Here is a 21,897-nt window from a genome sequence, read left to right on the forward strand (position 1 = left end):
AGATAGTAGAAAGGGAAATATGAAGGGGGAGAAATCGGAGGGGGAGATGAACCATGAGAGACTATAGACTCTGAGAAACAAACTGAGGGTTTTAGAGGGGAGGGGGGTGGGGGATGGGTTAGCCCAGTGATGGGTATTAAGTAGGGCACGTGTTGCATGGAACACTGTGTGTTATATGCAAACAATGAATCATGCAACACTACATCAAAAACTAATGATGTAATGTATGGTGACTAACATAGTAAAATAAAATTAATTAAAAAAAATAATAAAAATAATAAAGAGTTGGTAATTATCCTTCTCAAATTATTCCAAAAAATTAAAGAGGAAGAAATACTTCCAAACTCATTTTACAGGGCCAACATTACCCTGATATCAAAACCAGACAAAGGAAAGAAAGAAAGAAAGAAAGGAAGGAAGGAAGGAAGGAAGAGAAAAGAAGAGAGAGAGACTATAACAGGCCAATATCCCCAATGAACATAGATACAAAAATCCTCAACAAAATATTAGCAAATGAAATTCAACAGTACATGAAGAGGATCAGATGCCATTATCAAGTGAGATTTGTTCCACGGATGCAAGGGTGGTTCAACATCTGTAAATCAATCAACATATTACACCACATTAACAAAACAAAGAACAAAAATCATATAATGATCTTTATACAGAAACAGCATTTGACAAAAATATCAACATTTATGATAAAAACTCTCAACAAAGTGAGTATAAAAGAAACATACCTCAACATAATAAAGGTCATATATGACAAACCCCTAGGTACTATCATACTCAACAGTGAAAGGCTGAAAGTTTCTCCTCTAAAATCAGAAACAAGACAAAAGTACTCACTCTCATCACTGTTATTCAAGAAGTCCTAGCCACAGCAATTAGGCAAGAAAAAGAAATAAAAGGCATCCAAATTGAAAAGAAGTGTCATTATTTGCAGATAACATACTATATATAGAAAACCCTAAAGACTCCACCAAAAAACTATTAGAATGAATTCAGTAAAGTCATAGAATACAAAATTAACATACAGAAATAAGTTGTGTTTCTATATACTAATAATGAGCTATCAGAAAGAGAAATTAAGAAAATAATCCCATTTACAGTTACATCAAAAAGAATAAAATACCTAGGAATAAATTTAACAAAGGAGGTGAAAGACCTGTACAGTCATACCTCTAAGATATTGCAGGTTCAATTTTCGGCCATCACAATAAAGCTAATATTGCAATAAGTCAGTCAAATAAACTTTTTAGTTTTCCAGTGCATATAAAGTTATGTTTACACTATACTGTTGTCTATTAACCGTGCAATAGCATTATGACTAGAAAACAATCTACATACCTTAACTTAAAAATATTTTATTGCTAAAAATATTAACCATCACCTGAGCTTTCAGAGAGTTATAATCATTTTGCTGGTAGAGGGTCCTGCCTTGATACTGATAGCTGCTGACTGATCAGGGTGACGGTTGTGGAAAGCTGGGGTGGCTGTCATAATTTCTTAAAATAAGACAATAATGAAGTTTGCCACATCAATTCTTCCTTTCACCAACTATTTTTCTATAGCATGCAATGTTGTTTGATAGAATTTTACCCACAGAACTTTCAAAATTGGACTCAATCCTCTCAAACTCTGCAGCTGCTTTATCAACTAAGTTTATGTAATATTCTAAATCCTTTGTTGTCATTTCAACAATGTATACAGCATCTTCACAAGGGTAGATTCCATCTCAAGAAACTACTTTCTTGGCTCATCCACAAGATGTTCTTACCCATTAAAGTTTCATCATGAGATTGCAGCAATTCAGTCACATCTTCAGGCTCTACTTCTAATTCTAGTTCTCATACTTTTTCCACCACATCTGCAGGTACTTCCTCTACTGAAATCTTAAACCCCTCAAAGTCATCCACGAAGGTTGGAATTGACTTCTTCCAAACTCCTATCAATGTTGGTATTTTGACCTCTTCCCATGAATCATGAATGTTTCTAGTAACATCTAGATTCACAGCCTTGAAGAACGTTTTCAATTTACTTTGTCCAGATCCATCAGAGGAATCACTACTTATGGAAGCTAGGCCTTATGAAAACTATAGCTTTATGAAATTTCTTAAATAACAAGACTTGAAAGTGAAAATTACTCCTTGATCCACGAGCTGCAGAATGGATATTGTGTTAGCAGGCATAAAAACATTACTCTCATTGTCCATCTCCATCAGAGCTCTTGGGTGACCAGGTACATTGTCAATAAGCAGTAATATTTTGAGAGGATTCTTTTTTTCTGAACAGTAAGTCTCATCAGCAGGATGATTCAGTAAACCATGTTGTAAACAATGTGCTGTCATCCAGGCTTTGTTGTTACATTTATAGAGCACAGGCAGAGTAGATTTAGCATAATTTTTAAGGGCCCTAGAAATTTCGAAATGGCAAACAAGTACTGGCTTCAATTTAAACTCACCACCTATATTAGTCCATAACAAGAGAGCCAGCCTGTCCTTTGAAACTTTGAAGCCAGGCATTGACTTCCTCTCTAGCTATGAAAGTCCCAGGTGGTATCTTCTTTCAATAGAAGGCTGTTTTGTCTACATTGAAAATCTGTTGTTTAGTGTAGCCACCTTCATGAATTATCTTAGATCTTCTGGATGGCATGCTGCAGCTTCTATATCAGTACTTCGTGCTTCGCCTTGCACTTTCTGTTACAGAGATGGCTTCTTTCCTTAAATCTCATGAACCAACCTCTGCTAGCTTTGAATCTCTCTTCTGCAGCTTCCTGACCTTTCTCAGCCCTCATAGAATTAAAGAGTGAGGGCCTTGCTCTGGATTAGGCTTTGACTTAAGGGAATGTTGTGGCTGGTTTGATCTTCTATCTAGAACACTAAAACTTTTTCCATATCAGCAAGAAGGCTGTTTCACTTTCTTATCATTGGTGTTTTCACTGGACTAGCACTTTTCATTTCCTTCAAGAACTTTCTCTTTGTATTCACTATTTGGCTAACTGACTGGCACAAGAGGCCTCACTTTCAGCCTATCTCAACTTTCGATATGCTTTCCTCACTAAGCTTAATCATTTCTAGCTTTTGCTTTACAGTGAGAGTATAGGGGTGCCTGGTTGGCTGAGTTAGTTGGCATCCGACTCGATTTCGGCTCAGTCCATGGTCTCAGAGTTGTGTGAGATCAAGCCCCACGTTAGGCTCCATGCTCAGCTCAGGGTCCGCTTGAGATTCTCACCTTCTTCCTCTCCCTCTGCCCCTCCCCCCGACTTGTGCTCGCTCTCTCTCAAATAATAAATAATAAATAATAAATAAATAAATAAAATCTTTTAAAAAATATAAATAAAGTAAGAGGACATGAACTCTTTCTTTCACTTGAACACTTAGAGGGCACTATAGGGTTACTAACTGGCCTAATTTCAATGTTGTTGTGTCTCAGGGAATAGGGAGGCCCAAGGAGAAAGAGAGAGATGAGGGAACAGCTGGTCAGAACACACAGCATTTATCAATTAAGTTTACCATCTTATACAGGGGTAGTTTGTGGTGCCCTGAAACAATTACAACAGTAACATCAAGATCAGTGATCACAGATCACCATAACAAATATAGTAACAATAAGAGTTTGAAATACTGCAAGAATTACAAAAATATAACAAAGCCACACAAAGCGAACAGTTGCTATTGGAAAAATGGTATCCACTGACATGTTTGATGTAGGGTTGCCACAAACCTTTAATTGGTAAAAAATGCAGTACCTGCAAAGTGTAATAAGGTGAAACACAATAAAACAAGGTCTGACTGTACTCTGAAAACTATAAGACGTTGTTGAAAGAAATCAAAACTGACACAAATGGAAAGATATTCCATGTTCATGGATTGGAAGAATTAATATTGTTAAAATATCCATACTACCCAAAGCAATCTATAGATTCAATGCAATGCTCATCAAAATAGCAATGACATCTTTCACAGAAGTAGAAAAAATGATCCCAAAATTTGTATGGAATCACAAAAGACCCTAAATAGCTAAAGTAATCTTGAGAAGGAAGAACATAGCTGGAGGCATCAAGCCTCCTGATCTCAAACTATACTACAAACCTATAGTAATCAAAATGGTATGGTACTGGCAGGAAAAGAGACACATAAGTCAATGGAACAGAATAAAGAGCCCAGAAATAAACCCACGCTTATATGGTCAATTAATGTATAACAAAGGAAGCTGAGATTATACAATGGAGAAAATACTGGAGTCTCTTCAATAAATGGTGTTGGGAAAACTGGACAGCTACATGTGAATGAAACTGAACCACATTTACATGACATATAAAAATAACTTCAAAATGGATTAGAGACTTGAATGTAAAACCTGAAACCATAAAATTCCTAGAAGAAAAGAAACACAGTAAGCTCTCTGACATCAGTCTTAGTAATATATATATATACATACATACACATATTTTGACCAGTCTCTTCGGCTAAGGGCAAAAAAGCTAAAATGAACAAATGGGATTACATTAAACTAAAAGCTTCTGGACAGCAGAGGAAACCATCAACAAAACAAAAAGGCAACCTACTTACTGGGAGAAGGTATTTGCAACTCATACACACAATAAGGGGTTGTTATCCAAAATATATAAAGAACTTATAGAACTTAATATCAACCACATCATCAACAACAACCTGATTAAAAAATGGGCAGAGGACTTGAATAGACATTTTTCCAAAGAAGACATACAGACAGCCAACAGACACCTGAAACTATGTTCAACGGGGAAATGCAAATCAAAACCACAATAAGATATCACTTCACACCTATCAGATTGGCTATTGTCAAAAAAGAAAAGAAATAACAAGTGTTGGTGAGGATATGGAGAAAGGGGAACCCTCAGGCACTGTTGGTGGGAATGTAAATTAGCGCAACCACTACTGAAAACAGTACATTTTAATAATGTCCACTTTTAATAATTTCTTACAGAACATATTCCACAATTTATTTCTCAGCAGTTTTAAAAACTATTCATCAAACTGTATAATATTTACAGTCTGCATTTTAAAAAATGAAGTCAGGCTTTTTCTAACAGAAAATTTATATCTGAATACCTGTTTTGTTAGTGAAGATTGGCTTTGCAAATTAGTTTAGATGGCAGACATCTTAACATCTGGGCCAAAAGATCTCCTGAGTTGAAAAGATAGAGGTGGAAGTTCAGGGACTCTAAAGTAGCTAGAGTTGGCAAGGCAGAGTGCTGCAGAGGAGAGAGCTGCACACAGATTGAATACCACAGCTCTACAGAGGGTCCCCCTTGAGTATTCAGGCAAATACTGTGAGGAAACTACCCGAGGCTAAGGAAAGAAATACCCCCCAAAATTAGAGAGACTAGTGCCCAGAGCTCATACCTGCCTAGTGCCTGCTCCTAAGAGCCAATGTAGAATGCTTCATAATCCTCAGAGCATTGGCTAAAGAAGGAAGGGTCTTACCCAGGAGTAGACAAATTAATCCTGAAATAAACACAACTTTGGGACTGCCTAACAAAGCTTAAAAGTAAAATGATCAAACTATTTCCAAATAAAGCAACCCTATCCCAGAACAAAGTTCAAGAGTATTTCTAAGAATATAAAAATATCTATCACCCAGTAAGATAAAACTCAAAAGGTCTGACACCCAATCAAAAATTACCAGGCATTAAAATAAACAAGAAAATATATTCCCAAATGAGGAGGAAAAAAAATCAGTTGAAACCCAGAATGTGTAGAATGACAGAATTAGTAGACAAGTACATTAAAAAAATTATTATAACTGTATTTCATATGTTCAAGATGTATAGAAGAGACTGAACATGTTAAGTATAGACTTGAAAGAGATTTTTAAAAGACCCAGATCAAACTTCCAGAGGTTAAAATTACAATGTCTGAAATTAAAATATACTCGGATTAATAACAGATTAAACACTGTAAAGGAAAAGATTAATGAACTTGAAAACACGGTAATAGAAAGCATAAAAAATGAAACAGAGAGAAAGAAAAAAAGACTGAGAATGAAAGTTAAGAGAGCATCGGGACAACCTCAGAGCAGCAGGACAACCTCAGACAACCAACTATATATAATTGCAGTCCTTCAAAGGAAGAGACAGAAAAATTTGAAGAAATAATGGTCAAAGACTTTCCAAATTTGATTAAAATTATAAATCCACAGATCTAAGATGCTCAATAAACACAAGAAACATGAAGAAAACTATGTCAAGGCACATCAATATCAAACTGCTTTAAAGTAGTAAAAAAAGAGAATCTTAAAAGGAGAGAGGAAAAGGACACATTACATACAGAAGACAAAGAATGACAATAGTTGTCACTAGAAATAATGCAAGCTACAAGTCAAAGGACCAAAATCTTTAAAGTACTGAAAGGGAAAAACTGCCAACTTAAGACTTCTTTAATGAGTAAAAATATCTTTCAAAAACAAAAGTAAAACAGAATTTTTTCCAGAAACACAAAAGTTGAAAGAACTCACCAACAACAGACCTGACCTACAAGAAATGTTAAAAGAGGTCCTTCAAGAAGAATAAGTGATACCAGATGGAATGCTGACTCTACCATAAAGGAGTGATGAGCAGCAGAAATGTTAATAAATAACCTTCATGGTAAAGATCAATGGAATGTTCATTAAAACATATAGATAGATATAGATACAGATCATCATTGGAATACTTCTCCATTTTCTTTACCATATAAGTGTCCTTACTCAGAATTTTGTTATAACATGCTTTTCGTCTCACTAACTACACACAGATTTTGGGAGTCAAGGAAAAGGACAGAAATAGAGGGAAATATATAAACATAAAAAAAGAACTGGAAAAGGGTCAACAGAAAAAGATTTAAAGTGACAGAAGCCCTTTCTCACAGCCTGATTTAAACAAAAGCATTTAATTCCAAGTCTTTTGGTATACAGTATTTCCCTAAATCCAGTGCTGTTCAATAAATGTTTTCTTGCACTTCTCATAGCACTTAATGCCAGTAGGATCTTTTGGCCATGGCAGAACAGTGACTGCCACTTAAGGGTCGCAATGTATATTAGAATGCCAATTAGATTTCTTTCCCTGGGTGAATTACAGAACTTTCAAGTTTGACATCTGTCTCAGGCAGAGGACAATTGAGAAAACAAGTCTGAGTCATATGTCTGAGCACGTGACACATTCTAGAGATGTTCATTTATCATGAGTTAATTAACCAGTATTTCTCTTTCTACTCTGTCTTCAGGAGGGGAAAAAAAGCAATGGAAAATATGTAAGAAGTGATTTATTTTAAATAAATTCTTTTAAGGTATATTCTATAGTCAATAGAATAACATTCCAATATTCTAAATCTTCCTCATCTTTAGTACTACACAGTCAATGGTCAGAAGGACATAGGATCCTGCAAAATCTGGAACTACTGAATAAAAACTACATCTTACATAAGAAAGGATATTTATCTAAAGAAGAAAAGCAGGTTAGCACATGCTTGTTAATTAAAAGAATTTCAACAAGGACTGGAGCAAAATGGATTAATCTTCAATTCCACTAAAACAGTGGTGTCCAAATATGATTCCAGAGAAGCGATTTAAGGCCACAGTGGAGGCTGGAAGGAGTTTCAGTCCTGAGAATTAAAACTGCATTCTCATTTCAACCCAAGCTATCTATGGGGATTCTACTGGATTCCTTTAAAAAAAAGGGGGGGGTAAAGGGAGGTAGGTTAGCTGGTTCAAAGAAATTATTTTATGTATTTTAGAAACATAATTTTAATTTACTAAGTAAACATTTTAAGTCAAAATATTTTATATCATAGTAATACATTATTCTATTGCTAAAACCATTCCCAATTATCTTAAATAAATAATATCTATTTCTGTTTATAATAAAAAAACAAAATTCCAAGCCAAAATATTTTTGATACCATTAAAAGTGATATTAAAAAGTCATTCTAGGCAATAATAACTTTATTCTTACACTAGAAGAAACATTAAACAAAGGATTTCCTGACAAGCACTTTTATAAATTTAATAAGAAATTATGGCCTCACCTGTACAGCACTATTAAGAAAGCAGCTGTTTTGTCCTGGTTCATTTAACAAGCCTTTGGTAGGGGCTAGGGATAGCATACTCCCAGGTTGATAAACTTTTCCAAGATTGCCGCCAGGTTTCCGTAAGAATTTTACCCATGCCATTTTCAAGAAAATTTGTGTACATTAAAGCTAAGAATTATATATTTATGTGATATTTCTGATGATAAATGGGATGATGTCTTGAACTGTCCACTTAAATTCACTGTAGTCAATTACAGTAACGTAAGTTTCCAAGTCCATATCTTTCCTGATGCTGTAAATTTTTGACGACTTTGTCAAGCAAAAGTAGGGTACATAAACACTGAAGTTCTAAAAAAGAAATCTTAAAGATTTTGATATGCATTAAATTTTATAAGAGAGTTGTACAGTTAAAGCAAAAAATATTTTTTTTAAACTGCTAAAAACAATGTTGATGAACAAATAATTTTCTTTAAAGCACAAGCCATTGGTCTTGATGGTTTAAAAAACAGATGATACAAAAAGATGTTGAGTTCCCATCTGGCATGATTCCTTTGGTCATTTGTTTTCCTTATGTTTTTTTAGTAAGAAAGAAGACTCTCTCTTTCACGGGTGAAGTTGTCAAAGGTAGTTCCATATTTCTCATCAATGTGACCTCAAAGCAAATCTACAAGAAAGAAAATAAATGTTTAAATAAAAGCAAAAGCTAATCAAGAATGGCTAAACAAGAAAATTCCTACTTTACTATTTGAACACAAATACTGAATATATAATCATAAAAGGATTATAACTGTGTTCTAAAATACAAAAAAGAAGACATTATTCTTCATTAAAATTTTTTAAAAATATCAGTGTGACATCAATCACTACCTGTTTGAAGATTTCAGTGGTCATTGATTTCAAAAGGAAAATAGTCTAGAGAACACTAATTAAATTAGATCTCAGGTAGTATTTTCAAAAGTACTAACTTTGTTGTCAACACTAAATTGCTTTGTTTATTAAAACAAATACACGTACAGATACTCTATGTTGTTACATGTCTTGAACAGAATATTATTTTTCCAAGAAACTCTGTAGATTTTACATAAATTGGTATACATTAAAACTCAGAAGAAGCCTTAAATTGATAAACAAATCTTAGTGAACTTGGTGTTTTCTACACTATTCACTAATGCATGCTCCTGAGTAAAAAGACTTTAAACTTCATTAAAAACAAGTATTACTAACAAAGTCTTGTTTAACTAATTAAATTTCCTTCCTATGTTCATTCACTCAACAAACATTTACTGAGCCAAGTACTGTGCCAGGCAGTGGACTAATTTAATAATGAGGAAAGGCATACATTAATAAATAACAAATTGTAACTGTACTAGAAGAGTTACGTGCTGAGTGCTAACAGAAAAACAATGCAAGGAAAGAGGATGGGAAATGCATATAATGTGAGGGAACTTGCACTTTTAAATAGCATAGTCATGGAAAGTCTAATTGAGCAGGTTATCTTTGCACAAATATTTGAAGTAGGTGAAAATGTCACCTGAGAGAAGGCGTTTCTAGCAGAATGAATAGCATGCTTGACATGTTGGAAAAAATAGTAAGCAGCTCAATGTGGCATGAGAAATATAAACAAAGAGGAAAAGATGAAAAGGAGGAATGGGAAACAGATCATGTGGGGGTACTAAAAGCCCTCTGTAAGGACTTCACCTTTAAACTCTGTTAAAGTCATGAGCTTCATTTTCACAGCATGGAAAGATAAGACAGAATGGCATGGATCAGTTCAATACCATTGGTCAAATACCCACGAAAACAGGAAAGCACCGAGGAATAAAGAAGCATCTTATTTAAAGAATTAAAGTCAGGGCTTGTTTCCAGCCCCACATATTAGCTGATCACTTATTGGCTGTTTAGCCTTAGATAAATCCTTGTCCTCTCTGATTTATAGTGTCTTCATCTATAAAATGGGGACAGCAAGCTTTGCGCAGTGGCAGTATCGTAGCCAATGAGGTTTATCCGAGGCGCGATTATTGCTAATTAAAATGGGGACAGCAATAATAGCCCTGATTAACATAGGTTAAATGTTTCAGGAATTCTAAAACACTATACTATGTTAGTTGTTTTCTTTTTATTTTAACTCCGTGGGTTGCAACCTTCTCTAAAGTGATCTAAATGATTCCCAAACCTTTCATACAAATTAAGTTTTTAATAAATGTGTAATTTTACCACATTAAGGGAGCTCTATGTTGGTAGTAAATTTGTATTTTTAATGAACGAATCCTTTTGAAATGATGTTCTTTCATCATTTACTAGGCACCATGTTTGCACCATGAACTGTCCTAAGGTATATGAAATAATCCCTACCTTTACTGAGCTTAGTTTGGTGAGAGGCAAAGACATGAACAGATAACTTAAAAATACTGTGGCTTCCATTCTTGTATATGCTTCTCTGGTTCCCTACCTCCAGCCCAAGTCTGGAGATTACAGGAAGGAAACCTTAAGGATACCAAAAGTAACTGGCTTCTAAAGTGGGAGGGAAACAGTAGCTAAGATAAAGAGAGGGCCAAGTGTTACATACTAGAAAAGATCTTTCTAGTTAAGACCTTTTCCATTCCTCACATTTCTCTGGGCAGAGAATTCCCACCTCACACAACGCAACAAAACGGGAAGTTCAGCTACCACCCTACTGCCATCTGGAGGGTAAGGGAGATTATAACAGCAGAAAAGCACTAGATCACAGGCAGTTTGGGAATGGTAACAAGTACGTGCAAGGACCCTGGGAGTTCTGCCCTCACCCCTACTTCTCAAATAGAACAGAGGACAGTAGGATCTGGGGAAGATCATGCTGCTAGGCACAGAAACAGAAAGTTCTTTTTGGAACCAACGCTCAAGCTGCATCACTCCAAATCAAGCCCCTCTACTCACATCCCACCTCTACTCACTGAAATCATCTGAAGAAACACAAATGAGAGCAAGTGCTTTCACCCTTTTCATGTAAATATCATTAGTTTGTAACTTGGTACTCCAAGAAAAAGAGAAACAGACACTTGAGGGGGACCAGCACTATGAAACAAAGGCAACAAGCTGAACATTCTATAACAGAGAAAACAGAGTGAACAGACCAAAGGGAACACAAATTTAAAATAAACTAAATAAATATCCACCAATTGAATATGGCAATTTTTTAAAAAACTACTAAAATGTTGTAAAAGAATGAGGTAACTAGGGGCGCCTGGGTGGCTCAATCGTTGACCATCTTCCTTCGGCTCAGGTCATGATCCCAAGGCCCTGGGATGGAGCCCCGCATTGGGCTCCCTGCTTGGCGGGAAGCCTGCTTCTCCCTCTCCTACTCCCCCTGCTTGTGTTCCCTCTCGTGTTCTCTCTCTGTCAAATAAATAAAATAAAATCTTAAAAAAAAAGAATGAGTTAACTAGCAAAATGAATAGAAGCAAAAACTGTATCAATGAGCAGTAAGTTCAGATCAGGAAATTTTCCTACAAAGCACTAAAAAAGGAATAAAGAAGTGGAAAATATAAACATTTTGAAAAAACTAAGAGGCATGGATGAAATCAATACTATCTAAAAGGTTCCCAGAAAGAGGATAAAGTAAATTGAGTAAATACTTTTAGAAATGACTAAGATTTTTCCAGGATTAAAGACCAAAAATCTCAGAGAGATATAGAAAATGATAACTCAAAAAATCCAAACACGATGTGGGGAAGAAAGTAGGATGAAAATTACGAAGGCTTAAGCTGAAAAGAGAGAGAGAAAAAGAGATTTTCAAGCCCATTCATAGGCAAACAATAGAAAAAAATAAATCCAAAAGTAAACTTTTGTAAAAACTAATATAACATAAAATCTTCACAAGCCTGATTAAAGAAAGGAAAAGAGGTATGTAAACACCAAAGAGATTGATAAATAAGAAATGACCACACATACATAAGCAACCAAAAGACTGTAAGAGTATGACTTAAGTCTTAGGGCAATAACTTTTAAAATCTAAAGGAATAGGTAATTTCCCAGCAAAATACAAATTAACAAAATTAACCCAAGAAAAAGTAGAAAACATTTTTAAAATCTAGAATAATATGGAAACAAAAGTTCTCCCACTGAAAAAGCCATCTGGATCAGATGGATTCAAAGTTCAATTTTACCTAAACATTAAAGAACTGTTAATTCTAACATAGTACTGCAGACCAGAGGGAAAATAATATGCAAAGTATCCCAAATCATTTCATGAAGCTAACATAACCTTATTATCAAAACATGATAAACCTCAGACTAATGTGACTTGGATACAAAACTTGTAAATAAAGCACTAGCAAACATAATCTATCAATGTGTCAAAAGAATAATGTACACTTTTTAAAAGAATAATAATCAAGGAGGATTTATTCCAGGAACGCAAATGTGATTCTATATTAATTCTTTCAATAAATACTTGGGAGGTTATGGAGAAAAGAGCTAACACAGCAATGTTTGTAACAGCTGAAAGGTGGAGACAAGCCAAATGTTTATCAACTAATGAATGGATAAACAACATACGGTATGTGTGTATACATATTCGTAAAATGGAATATTATTCAGCCATAAAAAGAAATGAAGTACTTTTACATGCTACAATATGGATGAACATTGAAAACATTCTAAGTGAAAACAGTCAGGAAGGACCACATGTTACGATTGATTCCATTCATACAAAATGTCCAGAACAGAGAAATCTACAGAGATGGCCAGGAGATTAGTGGTTGCTTGGACCGGAGAAGTGGCGCTGTAGAGATGAGAAGGGAAGAGTGAGAACTAAAGGGTACAAGGATTCTTTTTGAGGTGATGAAAATGTTCTAAAATTGTGGTGATAGGTTTACCTTCCTGTAAATACACTAAAAACCACTGAATTGTACTCTTTCAATGAGTGAATTGTATGACAAGAAAAAAGAAAGGACAACATAGCAGACCAGAGATTGCTATCCTTAGAAAGCCTGCTTGCAAGGTTTTAGGCTTTTAGAATTTAAATTTTTGGGAGGATTCCACCACAGTAACTAGTGAAAGTTGGTCACTGTATCTAAACTGTGCAAACAATGTGGTTTATCCTAAACACCTGCTTTCCTTCTGGAAGTCTGGAATTCTGGTAACATTTGAGGTAGAGGATAACCATGTGACCCCCCTTCCCAATAAAAAATTCTACGGACTGAGTCTCTAAACAGCTTTCTGGTAGACTGCATTTTACATATGCCACAATTGGTTGCTGGAGGAATTTGTGTGTTTCATGTGACTCCACTGGAAGAAAACTAGGAGAAACTTGTGTCTGATTTCCACCAGAATTCACCCCATGATCCTTTTTTATTTGCTGATTTTGCTTTATTTCCTTTTGCTATAATTTAAAAAGCATACCAATAAGTACAACTATATGCTGAGTGTTCAAAATTCTACAAAATCACCAAACCTAGGAATGTCAGGAATCTTGGAGACCTCAACACAGAAGCATTATGAAAGTAATAAAGAGGTAGTTTGTTTCTTTCCATCAGCTGGCAAAAACTTAAAAGAAACACTGTTGGTGGAGCTAAAGGGAAAGAGGTACTTTCCCTTATTGTTGACCAATAAAAAAATGTAATTATACTATAATACCCTTGTAGCAATATTATATCAACCTGGCAACAACTGTTAAAATTAAAGACACACTTCAATCTAAAAACCCCAATACTGAGAATCTATGCCTCCCCCCAAAAGTACTACCTTATTGAGATATAGTTGATAGGTGCAATAAATAAGGAAAGAAACAAAATGAATGTCCATAAATAGGGACATAATTATATAACAGGGTGTTTTTGAATGACAAAGGCAAAATGCAGAAATGTAATATAATCCTGGGGCACCTGGGTGGCTCAGTCGTTAAGCGTCAGCCTTCGGCTCAGGTCATGATCCCAGGGTCCTGGAATTGAGCCCCGCATCGGCCTCCCTGCTCCGTGGGAAACGGGCTTCTCCCTCTCCCACTCCTGCTTGTGTTCCCTCTCTCACTGTGTCTCTCTCTGTCAAATAAATAAATAAAATCTTAAAAAAAAAAAAAAAGTAATATAATCCTATTTTGGTAAAATAATGTGAAAAAATACATATGCTTTATATGAACATCTGAACAAAGAGAAGTGTGTATATGTCTTGTTAAAATGGGGATGGACAACCAAGCTTGAAAATAAAAGTGAAAAAAAAAAAAAGCCTGTACTAAAAAAAACTACAGTATGTATATTAGTTACATTTATGCATTATATAAGTTATATATGTGTATATACACACAAATATAAAATTAAAATGATACACCAGAAAAGTATAAACCAAAAGAAATTTGATGTAGCAATTTTAGGGTCAGATAAAATTGAATAAAAATGCAACTGATCTCCATATGTTGATTTTGTATCCTGCAACTTTACTGAAATCGAGTATTAGTTCTTTTTTTTTTTTTTTTTAAAGATTTTATTTATTTATTTGACAGAGAGACACAGCGAGAGAGGGAACACAAGCAGGGGGAGTGGGAGAGGGAGAAGCAGGCTTCCTGCAGAGCAGAGAGCCTGATGAGGGGCTCGATCCCAGGGCCCTTGCTTGGATCATGATCTGAGCTGAAGGCAGACACTTAATGACTGAGCCACCCAGGCGCCCCTCGAGTATTAGTTCTAAGAGGTTTTGGTGGAGTCTTTGGGTTTTCCACATATAATATAATGTCATCTGCAAATAGTGATAATTTTACTTCTTCATTTCCTATTTGGATACCATTTATTTTTCTTGACTAATTGCACTGTCTAGGACTTCCAGTGCTATATCTAATAGGTGTGGTCAGAGTTGGCACCCATTTTGTTTCTGATACTAGAGGAAAAGCTTTTGACTTTTCACAGCTGAGATGATGTTAGCTGTGGGCTTGTCATATATGACTTTTATTATATTGAGACACATTCCCTCTATACCCACTTTGCTGAGAATTTTTACATTGAAAGGATATTGAATTTTGTCAAATGCTTCTTCTGCATCTAATCTTTCCTTCTCTTCATGTGGTATATGACATTTATTGATTTGCAATCAGAATTCTTCTATACTCTCACAGCACTTGAGACCAGATGTGTTTTTCCACAAGCCATTCTTCAATTCTCAGTGGACACCAACAGGGTGTCCTACAATTGAACTCAATTTTGACACTATCTACCTGAAGTTAGTGTCAGATCTCAAGTCAAGGGCTCAGTCCCACAAGACTGTCCCACTTCAGACACTGATCACGTGACCCAGGTTGTCACTTGTACTTCTGGTCAATCGCCTATAATTTGGGGGTTCCCACAACCTTTTCCACGGATGATTAATTTGATTAATTTGCTAGCACAGCTCTCAGAACTCAGCTTACTGACTAGACTTTGGGTTTATTATAAAAAGATACTCAGAAACAGCCATGTGGAAGAGATGCATAGGGCAAGGTATGTGGGAAGGGGCATGGAGTGTCCATGCCCTCTCCAGACATACCAGCCTCTCAGCACCTCCACGTGTTCACCAACCCAAAAGCTCTCCAAACCCCTTCAGTTAGGATTTTTTTTTTAAAGACTGTATTTATTTATTTGACAGGGAGAGAGAGAGAGCGCACACAAGCAGCAGGAGCTGCAGGCAGAGGGAGAGGGAGAGGGAGAGGGAGAAGCAGGCTCCCCGCTGTGCAGACAGTCAGACATGGCGCTAGATCCCAGGACCCTGGGATCATGACTTGGGCCAAAGGCAGATGCTCAACCGACTGAGCCACCCAGGCGCCCCCAGTTAGGATTTTTTATGGAGGCTTCATTACATAGGCACAACTGATTAAATCACTGGCCATTAGTGATTAGCTCAACCTCCACCACACTCCTCTCCCTGGAGGTGGAGGAAGGTAGGCAAGCTGAAAGTTCAATTCCTCTAATCACAGAGTTGGTTCCCCTGGCAACCAGTCCCCAATCTAAGGTTATCCAGGAGCCCCCAACCAGCAGTCATCTCATTAGCATGCATGAAAAAAAAATCACTTCCAGAGATGCTTCAAGGGTTTTAGGAGCTGTATGTCAGGAAATGGGGCCAGAGACCAAATTTCTTATTATGTCACACCTTCCCACCCCTCACCTTCATCTCTGACTACTTTCCCTTCACTTTCTCTATTGCCATTGTATCAGCCTCCCTCTGATTTCCGAATACACCCTGCAAACACCTGCTTTAAAGCCCTTACTCTGGCTATTCTTCTGACCGCAATACACTTCCCCTTGATGCACACATGGCTTCTCCCTGGCACCCTTCATGATTGCTTTCCTCAAAAATCACCTTCTAAATGAGGCCTATATGGATTTAAAATTGCAACCCGGGGCACTTGGGTGGCTCAGTCATTAAGCATCTGCCTTCGGCTCAGGTCATGATCCCAACGTGCTGGGATAGAGCCCTGCATCGGGCTCCCTGCTCCGCAGGAAGCCTGCTTCTCCCTCTCCCACTCCTCCTGCTTGTGTTCCCTCTCTCGTTCTCTCTGTCAAATAAATAAAATCTTTAAAAAAAAAAAATTGCAACCCATCACAACCTCCACTCCACACTCCCAATCCCCCTTACCATGCTCTACCTTTTCTTTTCTCCTTGGCATTCATCACCATCTTATATGCAATATAATTGACTTATTAGGATTATTACTGTTTCTCCTCCCAATCATCTTAGAATGTAAAGTGAATCCCAGGCATGTAAACCAGTACCAAATACATAGTAAGTACTCATTAAATATTGTAGGAAGCTCAGGAAATAAAATGAAACCTTAATGAACAAATCAGTGTTCCTAACAAAGATGACCTAGACAATCAGAGTTCAGGACAATTTCCTACCATCTGGCAGCTAGGTCAAGGAGGTAGGATTATTTCAGGCCTATACAGTATACATTATAGAAGGAAAAATCTTTTAGGTTTCAAACAGCCTGCTTGCCTAAAAACAGGGAAGGTCACCATGAGAGGGGCAAGAGTGTATTATGCAGGCTAAGAAGTTTCAAAGATGCCAAAGCATAAAACACCTGGTGGACAAAGAATGCCCTGATAGGTTCTTGACAAGGACGGAATCTAAGTCTGATACTGACCTCATGTGCCCCACAATTATTTCTTCCACCTCTTATAAAGTTTTCAGTAGCGCAGAACATTACTCAACTATTCAATCATTAAAATTGTATGTTACATAATCTATAATCATAATTACATAAAAAGGTCATAGTTATAAGTATCATAAACCATGTATAAAATACCTAATATATGCCCAAAATATAGCAGGCATTCAGTAAATGTAAGCTAATTATAATGATAGCAACAACACTTTTTTTTTTTAAGATTTATTTATTTGACAGAGAGAGAGAGAGAGAAGAGCAGGGGGAAAGGGAGAAACAGGCTCTCCGCAGAGCAGAGAGCCCGATGTGGGACTTGATCCCAGGACTCTGAGATCATGACCTGAGCCAAAGGCAGACGTTTAACCGACTGAGCCACGCAGGCGCCCCAACAACACTATCTTTGAAGTAAAATTATTTTTAATAATATAAACATTTGAATAGAAAGTAAAAGCTGTATATTTTATATCTCATTTTGCTATCTTTCTCCATTTCCTTAAACTGATTTTATCAATCTTGATTATAACCTCAGTTAGATCAGACATACTGTACAATAAAGTATCAATTTCTAAATTGTAATATGTTAATAAGTCATTCTTAGTAAAAAATAAGCGATTTCATTTACAGAGATATCCTACTTTAAGAAAATTTAACATGAAAAATTCTAATTTACAAGAAAATGTTTGGGAATGCTTCACTTTACAAGTGGATTCATCACAGTATTATTTTAAGCATTTGCCTACAAACTTTTGGACTAGAGAAGGAGAAACTGAGGTAAAACATTAGAAATCAATGGTAAGCAGCTCTGAAATAATAAACAACAGAGATTTAATTTAAAAAATTCAACCTATGTGTCATTTTTCAGAAAAATAACTACAAACCTCCTCAACGACAATTTTGATTCATAAATAACATGATCCACCCAGCCACAGAAAATTACTAGAGCACCCAAACCGTACGTGGACATTGCTCTCATCCTGTCTCTGGGTCCCCTAGAAAGCGCCTCTGCCTGCCTACCATTCTTTGTGCTGTCCATATGGTTCTCTCTTTACACTTAAGATGAGAGTACACATAACATCATCTCCAGATTCCCTTATTCTGTCTTCCCTCTACAGCAACACAGTATAGATCTCTATACGATATAGATCAAAATACAGTGGTAACAGAAAAATGAAGTGATAATCTACTGTCTTTTGATGGATTAGAAAATACTTCATCGGTGTGGTATTTTGGGAAGTTGAAAGGAGAATGGGAAGAGGAGAAGCAGCATCTTGCAAAGGCAAGGGTATAAGAAAAAAAGACTTATTTTATCTTTGGAAACTCAGTTCAGTCAGGGGAGGATTGGGAACAGCCAGAGATAAGGCTCTGAAAAGGAAGAACTCAAATTTTTGACTACTTTAATGTTGTCTTATTAATTTTTGAATCTCTGGTGTCTAGCATAACAATAGGTCAATAAATGTTCATTAAGTAAATTTGCTAAATCAGAAAATCACAAAAAGTAAAAAAGTTTCCAAATTCCAAAGGACCAGTATTTCTTCAAACTGCTTTTTGCAGGTCAATATTTACAAAATAGAAGTAAATAGAAGTTACATTTACAAAATGTATTCAAAAATACCAAACAGATTCAAAAATGCCACAACTCAGATGACTGAAATGACAGCTAAGATACTGAAATACAGTTTACGTTGCATTATATTTTATTTTCTGATGAATTACAAATATGAACATATGCAGCAACTTTTCTGAAGTGACTTACCTAAAACAAAAATTCTTCAACCAGATGAAATGGTTTGTGGCACTTTTGTGAATGTCAGAGACACTTTTGGTGGCCTAATGAAGCCTATGGGCTCCTTAGAATGATGTTTGTAAATGCATAAAATAAAATTCATAGGATTGAAAGAAAGAAAAAAATCATATCACAAAGAAAACCAATTATATTAAAATTCAGTTCTAACCACAGACCACAGTTCTAATCATGGACCCTACTTTAAGAACTCCTGGTAGAGGATATGTGTTAACTTGGAAGAGCAAAGACTAGATACTTCTTACCTAAATAGTCTATAGATAGATACATAGATATAAAAATATAATGTTCCTATTAAAAGAAACTCATAATAACTTGCCAAGATTAGGATATTATATAAAGTTATTTAAAGCTTAAATAACCTTTGAAGATTTTATCTGTGGTAGAACAGGTTGCATCCATTTATTGTTCCTACTATGTGCATCTTTTGTATTGCAAAATTTTCTAAAATCATTACATCTGTACAAAATTAATAATAATATACTAATGCTACATTTGTATCATCAGGAATTTCTAGCTAGTTTTCCAAAGATGACATAAATCAGTACACGTCTTTCCTTAATCCAAGAGCTCATGAGAACCAGTAGGATTGACAGTTTGGGGGGCCCTAGCATACCTAGCACACTCTGTATTCAAAATACTTTCAGACGCACTACATAAACAACCTTGTTGTAGGTTGTCTTTGGGGTCTATAATTAAGAAACACCTTATAGTTAAAGCTGTCAAATTACAAGATCTGCTAAGTATTGTAATAAGTAAATGTCTTTGTAGGATAGCCTAATCTACCACTTTATAGATTTCAAACATACTTTTGGAAAATTGTAGGGTAAAGCAACATCCTCCCTAGCATGGTAGGTGAGTGAATTCCAAACAGTTTCAACAGGAAAAATAACCCTGATTTTTGACTTTTTAATGTGTACATCACCTTAAAATAAATAAAAATTTTCATTTTTTAACTGTTTGTTAAAATTGGCTTCTAAACCATAATTCCAAAATTATATTTGAGACTAAAAGAAACATTTGACACTAAATAATAAAGTTCTTGAATCACAGTGCATACTAAAATTATAAGAGTTTTTGAAAAGAGATTTTCTTTTTTAAGGAAAAGAACAAACTAGGTGGAAAAGGGTATCCCTCTCACATTAAAATACCTATCTTTTAAAAAACTACTTTTTGTATCTTCTAGAGAAAATAATATTAATGGAGTGACTATTAGTGTTCCATGAACACTATGCATTTATAAAAAGTTTTTAAATTAATAGAGAAAAAAAGACCTGTTCTTGGTCACTTATTTTTACACTATAGGAAAAAATACACATAACTACCAATGAGTTTAATTTATGAACAAATTTAAATAAATCACTTTCATGGTTTATCACCACTAATCATGAACCTAGGCAAACTGTCCAAAAAGCTCATTTTAAGAGCCTCTAAAATGTAAAACAAAAACTGTGTTTTTTCCAGCCTATAATTAACTCTTACCTACAGTGAGTGTGTCTATTTGGAATTCTTACCACAATGGTAGATAAATCCTAAATCACTTTTGCAAAATAAGTTTGTTTGTTTGTTTTTAATTTCTCTTTCACAGGATGAAGAAGCTTTGCCTAGGCCATCATCAGGAAACTGAAAATAGAAAATTAAACTAACAAGAAAGTATCAATTTGGCCAAAAGCACATTCAATTAGAATTTTGTTAGCACTTGCTACTCCTTTTAAACACAGAATTAGCAATGCTTTTCTTTAAAGAACAGAATTAAAAGCGAATCAGACCCTAATCACAAAGAACTTCCTAAGTTTAAACATCCCTCACAAATAGCCTTGAAAATCCCTTGCAAAAATACATATATTTTTCCAGATAAGGAAACATTTTGGCATACTCTGCTGTCTAACAAATAAAGCCTTGCAGTACATTTTGCAAGCATTAATCAGACCTTGCTCTGATACAGAAAACCCTGTAGCAGGATAACAAAACCTCAGAACACGCTCAGATTGCAGGCTTTAGACAGCCTCCCTAGTACACCTGTACAAGTACTTCCTGTTCTCCAACGATGTTTAAAAGTAGTTTGATAAACGCCCCGTAAGTCGCCGTTTAGAAGCTAAACATTAACTATAAATTACTACTACCACCCAGAAACCACCAGCCCAAAGATTCTCACGAATCCAGTCATCTCTCTTCTCCAAGGAGCGCAACATAACCATCAGGACCCCTTTAAAAAGGGGCTGCTCGGGCGAGGCAGTGGCTGCTCCGCAAGTGAGGGGCAGGGGCCAAGTAAGCGTAATATTCATAATCCGAACGCACTAAGCGACCCAGCTGGACTCCAGGTTCTGCCTCGTGTCCGCCCTCAAACACAGCAGCAATGAACAACCACGACCCAGTAAATACAGCACCTCCTCCCGCGCGCCTACAGCCTGGCCAGATACATCTCCTCCAGGGCCGGGACCGGGCGGGAAGGAGGAGGGAAGGCTGCGTGACCTCGGATGCCTGAGCCCGGGCAAAGAGCCCGGGAACGGGGGCGAAGGATGTCGCAGGGCTGCTAGGGGAGAAGCAAGGTCTGACGCTGGAACGAGGGTCTCCCACTCAGGCCCGGGGCGGGGGTCGCAGGTCGTTGGATCTCTATCTAGGGACTAGTTTCGGAGACTTACCTTGAGCTCTGCCCTAACGAGAGGGAGAGTGCGGTCCAGGTAAAGAAATACGGGCCTTCCACTTTCACAGGACTACCTCCCGCTGGCCCTGCTCCGCCTCACGCCAACACCCGTCTGACACTAACAGCTGCCACCTTAGCCGAGGTTCACCGGGAACTGAAGCAGAGGCGTCTGGTCTCGCCGCCCAGAGCCCGACCCTGCGCATGGAGCATGCGCACACGCCCCAACACCAAGGGCCAGAAAGGGCAGTGACACCTGCGATCAACAGGTCCCGGGAGACCCGCCCCACTCTCCGCCTCGTGCCGG

At 36.6% G+C, this 21,897-nt stretch overlaps 1 protein-coding gene and 1 non-coding gene across 5 annotated transcripts in view; one reads left to right on the forward strand and one right to left on the reverse strand.

The window, feature by feature from the left end:
• Positions 1-21,754, reverse strand: part of USP53 (ubiquitin specific peptidase 53) — a 76,557-nt gene extending 54,803 nt beyond the window's left edge. For 3 of the 4 annotated variants that reach the window (XM_081812931.1, XM_081812928.1, XM_081812930.1), the window contains exons 1-2: positions 21,592-21,754; positions 8,049-8,715 (exon numbers count right to left, since the gene is read on the reverse strand). In XM_081812931.1, the coding sequence (XP_081669057.1) occupies positions 8,049-8,192 (144 nt within the window). In that variant the 5' untranslated portion in view covers positions 8,193-8,715; positions 21,592-21,754. Of the gene's footprint in view, positions 1-8,048; positions 8,716-18,901; positions 19,889-21,591 lie in introns of those variants that run through there. The other variant, XM_081812929.1, reaches the window with a different exon arrangement.
• On the forward strand, positions 10,016-10,157 carry LOC145720387 (U4 spliceosomal RNA). Its single transcript, XR_014143294.1, has one exon. It is a non-coding gene; the product is annotated as a U4 spliceosomal RNA (small nuclear RNA).
• Positions 21,755-21,897: the final 143 nt, after the last annotated feature.

This window comes from Leptonychotes weddellii, chromosome 2, assembly GCF_054177405.1.
Source record: "Leptonychotes weddellii isolate Sample4059 chromosome 2, ASM5417740v2, whole genome shotgun sequence".
In the NCBI taxonomy this organism is placed as follows: Eukaryota; Metazoa; Chordata; class Mammalia; order Carnivora; family Phocidae; genus Leptonychotes; species Leptonychotes weddellii.